Below are 12,130 nucleotides of genomic sequence, written 5' to 3'. Positions count from 1 at the left end.
CGCCTCAAACGCAGACGAATTAGAAACCGGAAGCTGCCTGCGTTTGAGGGTGTGCTTCCTGTGGTACTGGTTCCTTTTCCGTTTAGCTTTCATGTCGGGAGCGTTTTGATTGTCGAGGTGAGTGGAAAATCTAAGTAATCGAGCCCTTTTGTAGCGTTATTTTTGCGGAAGTCACATATAAATTGTAGCATCTGTTTTTAACCTGTTGGGCTGTGTCATTTTGCATAATCAGGTGATCGAATGTAATTCAATTCACTCGTCCGGGCCTGGAAGATACACGCCTGTTAAAGCGGCTTGGATTGATTGCTGCTATGTATGTAGTCAATGTGTGAAGGGTATTTGGCGTGCTGAAAAAGTAATCATTTATTGCCTGTGAACTGCGCATTTTACGAGTTCTCTGCCTTTAACAAGAGAGTCCTTGTTGGCTGTTCATAGTATGAGCTGTGTGTCATTTCTTTTGCAGCTTCACCATGTTGATGCCCAAGAAGAATCGCGTTGCCATCTATGAATACCTTTTCAAGGTAGGAATTGTTTTACAATCGTATGGTGCGGTTATTTGAAGCATTAATCGGTCTGAGGCACTAATGTTGACTGGTGTGCATAAGTTTGTGGCGGTCATTTATCTGTTGAAGGGCATGTATGACGTGAGTGCAGTATCGAGTCTGTGCATTCATGAAATCTGTACTAGACCTTTCTGCTTCATGTTTCACTCGTTATATTGACGTATCTCCATATATTAGGTCCAATTTATTCAATTTCATAAAGGGCCGTAACAGTGGAGTGTGGATGCCAGCAGAACCGACCATTTTCATGCTTAATTCTTTGTGTTGTTACAACCTTCAACAATGAATAGTGAAGCATTTCGTGTTTTAAAAACCATGTTTTTCATATCCCTAGCGTGACAAACCACGATCAAGCTGACTGACGCATAAAACACTTAGGTGATAAATATCAGTTGCCTGCTTTGAATGGTGCAATTAGAAGTGCTCACAAATTGAAGCTTTTGCATACTTGATCACTTAAACTTTGGTGTGATGCTTTACTACTGTTGCCCACAATGAAGTGTGGGAATCCTATCAGAAGCCCTTACACATTGAAAGTTTGCTTTGTTGCTGACTGCCACAACTGCTTGTGCCAGTTTGGGCACACAAAGGGATCAGTCCTGGAATAATTGTTGTCGTTTTCCAGGAACTGCAATGTTAAGCTCACCTTTATTTTTCATGCGCTCTGTCGTGTCTGCACGAGTGATGGGCTTCAGCAGTAATGCGTTTTTCAGGAGGGTGTCCTTGTTGCGAAAAAGGACTTCCATGCGCCCAAGCACCCCGAATTGGAGGCCATCCCCAACCTGCAAGTGATCAAGGCACTGCAGTCCCTCAAGTCGCGTGGTTATGTGAAGGAGCAGTTTGCATGGCGCCACTACTACTGGTACCTCACGAACGAGGGCATCCAGTACTTGCGTGACTTCCTGCACCTTCCCCCAGAGATCGTGCCCGCTACGCTCAAGAAGCAGTCCCGCCAGGAGGCGCCAAGCCGAAGGCCAAAGAGTGAGTGTGCTCAGTTTGCCATGATGGGGCATCACCAGCTATGCTCTGCTGAAGAAGGTGCAATTAGGATTCACTGGGGCATTGTACAATGGTGGGCGCATGGGCAGGGTACATTGCGGCTTGTATAGACTAATGATGTCCAACATATAGTAAAATGTTAGTAAGGTAGGGGCAAGATCCAAGCTGTATTATTAAGCTCTTGGCATTCCCAGCCGATTGCGAGCTCTCTGATGGTGCTGTTTCCTCGTGAAAACATGCACTGCACCCTATCCAAATATAGGCCTTGTGGCTGATACAAAAACGCAAGTTTTGGCACCTGCTAAGCATAGAATGTGGGCATGGTTCAGTGTTATGTATGCATGTGCTTCTGTGTCTTGAAGCCTGTAACGATAATTGCAAATGCAAGAAATCCATAGTGGTGGTCTTTGCGAGTATTCGTGCCAAATAAGCTCTGCTTGGAGCTTTAATTTTTTAAGTGTACTTCTGGCGACCGCTCGCAGTACATTGGGGCATCTACTGCTAGCATGCCTCCTCCTCATTGATGTCAACCAGCCTTCCAAGTGACAGGGGCAGGACTCGTGCTGAGTTGGGGAGCAGAATGTTAGACTGGCAATGGGCGGATGCTTTCATGTTTAATGAGTTAACTCTCTTTTAAGGCGAAAGCCTGTAATAGCTTATTCTGTCGTGGACAAAATGTCCCGCTTTTGCGGCGGCTCTGATTGGCCGAGGCGGGATGATGTCATAGATGTCTCGACCAATCACAGAGCGCCACAACAATGTGCGCGAATGCGTGCATTATATGGCCATGTGTCAGTTACTAATTAATGACTATGACCAAATGATTTATTTGCTAATTAATGATTAACTGCCTGCCTATTGCCTACTTAATTGCCTTATGACTCGTTAATTTTAATTAGTGACACTTGCTCAGCAGAATGCGGCACTCAAGCTTTCGCCTTTCACTACTTTAGTCGCTAAAGTCCCTCATAATATTTTTGTTAATTGCGTTGCGCAGAGGACTAATACTTATCACTCATGCATTTTCTAGTTTTAGCAAATAGCTGTTCATATGAAAGGTTGCATTAAAAAATTCAGAAGTTGGTGCGTGCCTGAGTTCAATACTGTGTACTGTCCAGGTGGCGCTTCGTTTCAAAGATGATAGCTACTGCTACCACCCCGTTCCAAAGGGGACGCTCCTATATTTCATCCATCCATCCATTTACATGCAGAAGACATTGGGATTAACTTGCCAAAAGCATGTCTAATTCTAGACCAAGGACACAGTTTATTAAGAGTTGTACAATTCTACCAATAAAGGGACATCGAAGATGGCTGTCCAATTTGTGTTGTCAGTGAAACCAGTTGTATGGCTTCCTGTGGCTGTGTTGATGTTTGTAGAGAACAAAATGTGTTTATTGTAGGATATTGCTATATTTATGCTTGCAACTTGAAAAGCTTGTTCGCTGCAAAATATACCGTGACCACTATTTGGAAGTAAACAGTGATGCACGCTAGCCTCCAAGAGCAGTACACATAACTGTCAGACACAAAAGTTGCCCCCTTTCGATAGCGGGCGATGTCCGGTTCTCTTCAGCTATTTATAGCTTGTAATAGCTACATTTTCAGTTGAAGTAATGGCCTGTGTAATTGAAATGTGATTATATGTATAAGCTGGCTTCTGTTCATTCTTAGTGTGCTGAGAATGCCGGTTGAAATTCTCGCAAGAGCAGGTGCATGAATATCGGGAGGCTAGCTATATTGTCTTGCATTTGATTCAGTGTTAAGTAAACAGCATATAGAAAGAATGGTAACTCCCTCCATTCATTCATCATGTAGAGTATACACTGTTGCAATTTAACAACTTTAGCACCATCTGTGACAAACAGCTACTGCGGCTTTCGGTTTTTTTTGGGTGTCTAGCAAGGAAAGGCATCATGATTTAGCACAGCCTATTCTGGCTGCAGATGATACATTCAAACATTTCCTTTGGCGTTGCAGTGACACAAGACATGCAGAGCAAGACGACGGATGACCGCAGCGACTACAGGAGGGCGCCAGGTTTGTCAACTTCTTCCTAGGGCATTTGTGGTAGAGTGTTAGATGCACGTAATGTCTGCTTGAATTTGGCCGTACGGATACGGGAGAAAGCACCGGGCCTTTCATAAATCTCTACTCGTTGCAAAATTTCTCAGCTCTTGTGGGTTAAGCAGAGTTGATCAGAATTTGAAGGCAGGTGATAGCTTGAAGCAGTGTTGCAATTTAGAGCAGGAATGTGTGGCAGCATAATGCCTTCTATTGCATACTATCCTTGTGTACTGAAAAGTTAGAAAGTGCTGTTGTGCCTTGTGGTTCCGGGTTGACTGTTACATTTACATTTATCAGGTCTGGACAAGAAGGGCGACGTTGGACCTGGAACAGACACCAACTTCGATTTCGTGAGTATGCTTTGTCGGCAAAGCACTTAGTTTGCGAAATGTCATTGAATATAGCGATAGGTAATGATGCAATAGCGGTGTACTTCAAAGAAAAAGCTTGGTTAATCATTTTTCTGAAATGACCAAAACCAGAGGAAATATCTGGTTGTGCACCCGGTGAGATTTCCCGTGTAAGATTGGTTGCCCGTAGAAATTTAGAAATTAACTTATGGGTGGCCCCAGAGTGGAAAATTTGTTTTATTTGTGCACAAAATGCTGCGATACTTGGCTCCAGTGGTCAGGAAATTGCATGGAAAATACCTTGAAAGTTTTAATATAATTTGAGAAGGTAGAAGAAACACTGGAGTTGGCCTCAAAATGTATAGAGAATCTTCGTTAAATTTAGGAGGATTCATGTGGGAGACAACCTATGGTAGCGTTCAGTGTTGACAAGCTTGCTATTGCATGTAATTTTTGTGGCCGAGAGTTATTCAGGTTCCTTGCAAGTAGCTTGCAAACTAACAGACTTAACTAAAACACCTTCATTGCAGAGGGGAGGCTTCGGACGTGGCCGTGGAGCTCCACAGTGAACATTTCAGCACCCGTCTTGAAGCTTGTGAATAAACGTGCTTTGGGACAAAATTGACTGCTTTTATTGTGCGTAGGGTTTGCTCTCGTTTCGGAAGAATGTAGCTCTGTGGTATGGGTATATCTGCAGAAACAATAAGGAAATGCACTTAACAAATTTCTAAACTCTACAACAGGCAAAATAACCACAGTTAGGTGGCGAATTCTAGCAAGTCGACCAGGTTCTGCGCATCTATTTCATAGAGTGCATGCTACAAAAGAGAGACTGAACTCTGCACTGGACATTCCTCCAAATTTTAGGGCTTGCGCAGGTTGAGCATTTCAGGCTGTATTTGGTTGTGGTCAAGGATATCTGCAAAGTTAAATACAGCAGCAACATGCTAGCAGCTGTTTTCAGAAATGTTTTCTTCAAAGTATCGCCTTGTTTGAAATGGCAGGACTTGACAAGTAAAACCTAAAGTAATATCCTGCACACGTGAAGCATCCTTGGCCGCCAGGCGAAACGGGGGAGGAGTTCGCAGCACATGCTTTTTCACAATGTCCCCTTATCATCATTGCGATGAACTGCTGCACAGTATGTCCAGTGCCAACATCTAGCCCCCTTCCCCGGAAATGCACCTTGTCTCCACCTGCCCTCGCATAAGTGAGAAGATACGGTGAAATCTGCCAACATCCTTTTGTGGATTTAAGTAGAGCAAGGGCAGTGTTAATAGATGACTCATCTGAATAGGCTAGGTGAGGTCAGCCCTGCATTTTACTACTACATGGAAAATAAGAAACCTACTATTTTGAAAGGATATTTGCAGAAAATACATGAGGGAACCTCGGTCGCCTGCCCTGTTTTCTTGGCGGTTGCAAGAGGTCTGCACTACTGGAATAAAAAACTAGTTTGGCACTTGGCTTACTGTTTTGGATCACTGGATTTGCTGCATGGCATTAAAAACATTTGCGGCATGAAAGATGCCAAGTTCTCCTTAGCAACAAAAATTCTGTTCAGTGCAGCAGACAAAACAAGATGCTTTGCAATTGAATGCAAAATGCCCTAAACAGTGGTAGCATACACTGAATAGGAAAGATGTTCTCGTTATGTCAATTGGGATTGTCCCGTGTGTGGCTGATTTTGGATGATTACATAAAGTTGTTGGTAGCACAAGTACATTTACCAGTAAGAAATCTATTTGGCATGTGTGCTACATTGACCACATGCTTTTATTTACACTTTTTTATTAGTTTCCTGCAATGGCTTACGGATTGGGACATAATGAGCTTACCCTGCATAGTGCTCTGCCTCTGATAAGGCCGAGTGGGACAGGACCATATGATCTCGAATCTACCGAGTTGTCCTTATTATCACCTTCCAGCCACACATGTCCCTTGGGTATCTGCATTCAACAAGCCCAAAGTGAGTATCAATACCCCTTCACCAACATGTCAAACACAGTATAAAGAATTCGTAGGTCCAATTGGGATCACCAGTCAGAATGAATGGTTCTTTCAATCCCAAATAGCCCAACTGTTTCTTCACCAGTTGGGAGTAAAGAAATCAACCTCATTAAAAAGAAAGTGGATATGAGTGGGCATTTCGTCTAGATATAATGGGAAACATGACTCCCAATAGGTCAGCCAAGCGGGACCGTAAATTCATACGGGTAGTTCATTCGGCCTTCTGGTTTCATTTAGGCATTCCAATTGCTTCTACTATCCCAGTAGGAATAACCAAATGGCTTCCGAGGTTCTAAATGGTTTCACTCCCAATCACGCTGCCTAACTGTTTTGATCTGGTTTGTAGGGTTTAAAGTAGTAAGGTACTCCAATAATTTCGACTATCAGGGATTCTTTAACGAGCACTGACACTGCACAGTACATGGGCATCTTGCCTTTAGCCTCAATTGAAACGCAGTCGTGGCAGTCGGGATGTAATCCTGCATTCTTGGGTTCAGTAGTTGAGCTACCCATTAAGTCACTGTGATGGGACAGATTTCCTATTGGACAATATGTAAACTACAGCTGCTTCTAGTTTTAACAAAGAGAATCAGTTTGAAATACTAATTGGTTCCAACTGGTCTGAAGGGAACATACCCAAATAGAAAGTTCACATATAAGTCAATGATATCCTTGACTGAGATCAGCATATATAGACTATTTCATGACCCTTGGAGAAGCCGGTTTGGGTTGGCTGTCAAGGGGGGCAGTCGTCAACTCTTGCCTGCGCTACGAGAGCAGCTCCGCGCCCTAATATGGCACTTTCCTTCACCACTTTGTAAAATCGTGTATATACATCTGTATTAAAACATAACCATGAAAAAATTAGGTTTTTGCAAACTGATATTGCAGATGAATCTTCCAAATTGATTTGCTAGTGCGCATCAGCAATGCGAGCATAATTTAATAAGTTTATCTTCAAAACTGAATGAATAAATAAGGATAAAGCAGAGGCACATCTCACAAACAAAGCGCACAGTTCGAACCTTTAATAGAATGGTTACAGGCAATGTTTTTATATCCTCTGCAGCCACCAGCTCAATAAATAAACAAAAAAAAAAGCCACAACTACCGAAACATAACAATTAGAAAGCAAAACCAAAAACAGGCGCATTCAACTGCATGTAATGTGTGTCATACACGCTTGATATAGATATGGTCTGAACAGCACGCAGAAAAAAAAAAAAAAAAAATGTAATGTCATGTAATGTCATTCATGCAAAGCCACCGTGGCCTCGAATTTCACCGACTAGGCCGCCAAAAGACTCCTGAAATAAGTTTCGCTGGCAAAACGATATTTGCAAATTAATCTTCCAAACTGATTTCCTAGTGTCCACCATCAATGCGGGCATAATTCTATAAATAAGTGTCGCTGGCCCCAGCAGCAAGTCTGTGCAAAAGTGTTCTGTGGGTATAGTGTATGTTGTGCATACTTGTCTTAATGCTTGACTTCTGTAATAACCTGTAAAGCTCCAAACTGATCTCTTTTTTTTTTTTTCTTCTTCAGGTATACGAGTTTAAATGATGGCTCAAATGGTATGTAATTTGAGTTCAATTGGCAAACCATCTGGTCTTCATAGATGGCCAATTATTTCCAGCCGGAGCCACCAATTCGGCTCAAATGGTCGAACCCAATGGTTTCTGACCAATTCAAGTGGAAAATTTACAACCGGGCCCATTGGACCTTTTTTCTGACTGAAAATCGCACGTGAAAAAGAAGCTAGAATGCCTTCCGTGTACAACTGAGATACAGAAAACATCAAACTTACTTTCAGCACGAGAGATCCCGATATCAATTGGTCTCCATGGACAGCAACAACTCTCTTGCATATGTATTGCTTCGGGTTGATCGGATTCTTAGCTGTGACGATGTCGCCCCTGAAAAAAATATCAAGTTTTCCTTTGTACATACATCGTGAAATCAAAAGGTCGTCGACGCATTTACCGTCGAATACCGTTCGTATGCACTGATATGTGATCAGAGATGAGGATGTCGAAAGACTGTATGGTAGGCTCCATAGAGGGTCCGCTGCACTGAAACCGAAAAAACGTCGAAGGTTTTTAATCAGATCTGAGCATTTCGGTCATAAACTTGGGTGTAAACGAACGTAGCTGATCGCAGGACAGTTGCCTGTGCCACTCACAATCACAAGATCACCGCAGAACTCTATCACACAGTACGCAGCGGCAGCACTCTGGATAACAAATCCGGACAGCCGCAAGCACCGCGACAAGATGTTCCGGAACAGCGTCATCGTGTGATACACTACATTAAGTAGAGTCAGGATTAAATAAAATCCCTCTTATGTCCTCTGTAAGAGAGCAGCATTTCAGGAATTCTGTTAAAACCATGCGAGAAATAACACCGCGCACAATATACGACCGACCGCACGCGCACACACACGCCACACGCTAACGAACTTGCCTTGGCACCTGTCCGTTACGGATTCGATTGGCTTCAGCATATGACATCCTATGGCTTTAGCCACTTGAAGCATGCGGGCGTCGCTTTCTGTTTCGGTATGTAGTTTCGGTCTTTAGTTTCGTGGCCGTGTTAAAAGCCCGAGTTGCCTCATCAGTGGCGTGAGACGGAAGTGCACAGTAAGTGGCAGCAAAAAAATATTGATTGATTGATTGATTGATTGATTGATTGATTGATTGATCGATCGATTGATTGAACGTCCTTTATTGAATAGGAATGATCATGGCCATGGATGGGGGTAAAGGGGAGTAGGCAGAATCTTCATTGTTTGCACAGGTCGTCACTCAAATCATATTGCTAACGTGGCTATTTTGCGTTAGGAACTCGAACAGACTGTCTATTGAAAGGGCAAACCTACTAAAACTAACATTTCGCCAAACTATGTGGCAGTCTACCGCTAAGGAAAACCATGACGAACAGTTCGTGTCTTAATCGGTTTCTGCGGAGTTAAACCGGTTAAACCTCGGCTGATTTTTGTTCTCTCCCGTTACAACATTTATGAGATTGAGTGCGGCGGTTTGACGCAGTTGTTTTGCATTACATGCACCATTAATAATTTTAGTTTTCGCAGACGATTTCATAACTGAGCGTTTCACATTCACCTTGGTTGCCTTGATATTCGAGATGGTGTTTTGCTTAGCATATGGATCAATTAAGCTTATTCAATTTGTGTCAAGTGGACATGACCTCTCGAGTATGTACTACGCATGAACAAGCACAGTTTTCCAGAAATATGCCAATTATTCACAGGCAGCTCAACGAATGACAATTCTCATTCAAACGCACGTATGCAGATCTGGTAGTGACGCGTGGACTGCTTTCGTGGCAATCCTGCAACTGAGAAAACTGCAAAGTAGCATGTCATCGCGAATTCTAAGCGGCGGCCGATTTCTCTGCTTTTCATTAAGGATTTTTTCTCTCTCTTTCTCTGCACGGGCAGGTTGCGACTTGAAAATCGCAGTTCCGCGGCAGAGACAGCTGCTGACTTCAGTCAATCAGCCTTTTTCACAAAATGTGGCGCCCTCTAGGAGTGGTTGAAAATTTGTCTGCTACTGGTTGAAAACGTCCTTGGGAGATGCAGCTAATGCAGCCGCCAGCGAAAGGGGAGGGTATTTTTGCCGGCCGTGAACGCGCAATCACGTGACACAAAAGTGACGTAGACCTTCTACGTCACTTCTGCGTGTCCTGTCGACGTTTTTCTTTTTTTTTTTTTTTTTACTGGGGCAGCGAGAAAAGTGCTTGGCCGTCGGAGCGCGGCTTCGAGCTGGCGGAGGGAGAGCATCTAGCCGTCCGCACGCTTTCTTCTGTATTTTTTTTTTCCTATTAGTAGGGAGAGGTTGAAAGGAGGGGCGGGTAAAGCCCCTCAATAAAGGGGCTTTAGGGGCGGGCAGGCTAGACAACGTAGACAGCGTGGTTTCAAACGAGTGACGGCTTGGAGCTGCCTTCGGTAAAGCAGGATGCACGCTTGCTTCCTTTTTTCTTGTTCGCTAGCTGTGAGGTATGGGCTGGTTTGGCTTGAGAGGCAGCGGAGGGAGTGCTGAAGATTTGCTGTCGTTTACCTGGCTCAATCAGCCGCTTTTGCACCTATATATATATATATATATATATATATATATATATATATATATATATATATTGTGGGATTCGGGCTTGCTGCGGCTGCCTTTTGCGCGGCCGCCGCCCGCTTCCCAGTTCTCCCCGTTCCCTTTCTCCCGCCTGAGGCGGCGGAGAGGGGCTCGAGCGACTTGTCACTGTCGTTCGGGCCACAGCTCCGCCCTGGCGTCCCAGTGGCTGTTCTCATTGGCGCCTTTTGGCGGGAACACGGCACCGCTTCGACAGCCGCGCTCGCGCGACTGTCCGAGCGGAGCCCAGAGAGAGACCCCTCCGAGACATCGCAAGGTGCGTACGCTACTGTTCTTGTCTGCCGGCCTTTGTCCGCGCAGACCAGTGTGTACTCGAGTTCGTCTGCTCCGGGTCGTACCTGAGAGCGCAGCTCGAGCCTGTCGATCGTGATCCAACGATCCGCGACAGGCGTACCTTGCGGTGGTTGCCCACACTCTCTCAAAGGAACCCTTTGGTCACTGCGAGAGAGATCACAGCACGCCCTTGCGTGCTTGCGGCGCGCACTCCGTGTCACTTGTGCGCGCAGGGGAGCCTTGCTCCTCGCGCGCTCCCTTGACACAGTGACTGCGTATGTGTGTGTATGTGCGTTTGTAAATATGCGTATGTGCGTTTGTAAATATGTGTATGTGTGTGCGTGTGTGTGTGTGTGTGTGCCGCTGGAGGATGGCGTTTCAATAAACGTCTCCTTTGTGAACTTGGAGGTTGGTGTCCTTGCAGCGAAGTGCTCTCCTCCCGGTGGAGGTTGAGTGCACGCTGCAGTGTTTCAGTGCGCGCGCGGTGACGGCTGATCGGGGCTTCGGCTCGCGCGACGCTCGAACCCGCGGTGGTTTGCTGGCCTATGACCACGTAGAAACCACAATATATATATATATATATATACATGTAGTGCGAAGAGAGGATAACCGATGGTCGCTGAGGGTAACAAACTGGATTTCAAGGGAAGGAAAGCGTAGCAGGGGGCGGCAGAAAGTTAGGTGGGTGGATGAGATTAAGAAGTTCGCAGGGGTCAAGTGGATGCAGCTAGCACAGAACCGGGTTAAGTGGAGAAATATGGGAGAGGCCTTCGCCCTGCAGTGGGTATAATCAGGCTTATGATTATATATATATATATATATATATATATATATATATATATATATATATATATATATATATATATATATATATATATATGATGTAGCGACGTATCCGTAAGCTAAGTAACATCTTGTATAATTTCACAGCTTAATTCCAAACATTAACGTTTACGCGCCGCAAGATGCTGTAAAGGTATTTGCTTTTTGCCACTAAAAAGCTGCATGTGTGTGGGCGCGCGTGTGTGCAAATAACTGATGCGCAGGTACTCAATATATTTGAGGCCCCGCATAAGGTCAGTACTCTTGCACGCTTTCATTGTAGTGAGGAAGCAATCACAATCCCTGCAGCGCGCTGCGAAGAAGCAGACATCGCGACTCGGAAGTCCCTGCGTCGCTTCGAATAAACCCCGCCAAACCACCGGAAGAAAGAGAACGAAAGCAAAAGACTGCGAACGCACAAAATCTGCGCTCACTCATTCCCCCGGGGGAGGAAAATTCTGTTTACTGCTTGAAGCCATGGGGGAGGGGAGAAGACTGTGTTGGAGGAGGAGCCATGGCGTGGACAAAACTAAAGCCCCTCAACAAAACTGCCGCGAGCGCTTCCTCTTACAAGGAAAAAAAAAAAAAAGAAAGAAAGAAAGACTCCGCGAGATACGCGTACGTGACGTGTAGGCTACGTCACCCATGTGTCACGTGATTGCGCATCGTCGATCTGCAAAAACATTCTCCCCCAGCGAAAAGCTACAGTGAACTAGAATATTCACTGTAGAAAAGCGAAAGGGAGGGTATTTTTGCCGGTCGTGAACGCGCAATAACGTGACACAAAAGTGACGTAGAGCTACTACGTCACTTTTGCGTGTCCTGTCGACTTTTTTTTTTTTTTTTTAATTCTACTGGGGCAGTGAGAAAAGCGCTCGGCCG

General features: G+C 44.7%; 2 protein-coding genes across 3 annotated transcripts; one reads left to right on the top strand and one right to left on the bottom strand.

Annotated features, from left to right (window-relative positions):
• Positions 1-16: 16 nt before the first annotated feature.
• LOC146191440 (small ribosomal subunit protein eS10-like) lies at positions 17-4,600 on the top strand. Its single transcript, XM_084601985.1, has 6 exons — positions 17-117; positions 464-521; positions 1,277-1,544; positions 3,543-3,602; positions 3,927-3,979; positions 4,510-4,600. The coding sequence occupies exons 2-6, from the start codon at positions 471-473 to the stop codon at positions 4,546-4,548; spliced, it is 471 nt and encodes a 156-aa protein (XP_084458111.1). The 5' UTR covers positions 17-117; positions 464-470; the 3' UTR covers positions 4,549-4,600.
• On the bottom strand, positions 4,595-8,587 carry LOC146191439 (mitochondrial inner membrane protease subunit 1). Of its 2 annotated transcripts, none has more exons than XM_084601983.1 (5): positions 8,173-8,587; positions 7,974-8,062; positions 7,798-7,906; positions 5,818-5,928; positions 4,595-4,898 (listed from the first exon to the last, which is right to left on the bottom strand). In XM_084601983.1, exons 1-5 carry the CDS (start codon positions 8,281-8,283, stop codon positions 4,779-4,781), a joined length of 540 nt encoding a protein of 179 aa, XP_084458109.1. In that variant the 5' UTR covers positions 8,284-8,587; the 3' UTR covers positions 4,595-4,778. The 2 variants fall into 2 exon arrangements, with proteins under 2 accessions (XP_084458109.1, XP_084458110.1); XM_084601984.1 differs by having other exon boundaries at positions 4,595-4,670; positions 8,173-8,577.
• Between the last annotated feature and the right edge of the window lie 3,543 nt (positions 8,588-12,130).

This window comes from Amblyomma maculatum, chromosome 4, assembly GCF_055883805.1.
Source record: "Amblyomma maculatum isolate TAMU_Amacu chromosome 4, ASM5588380v1, whole genome shotgun sequence".
Classification (NCBI taxonomy): domain Eukaryota; kingdom Metazoa; phylum Arthropoda; class Arachnida; order Ixodida; family Ixodidae; genus Amblyomma; species Amblyomma maculatum.
This window is presented reverse-complemented; position numbering and strand designations above follow the sequence as displayed.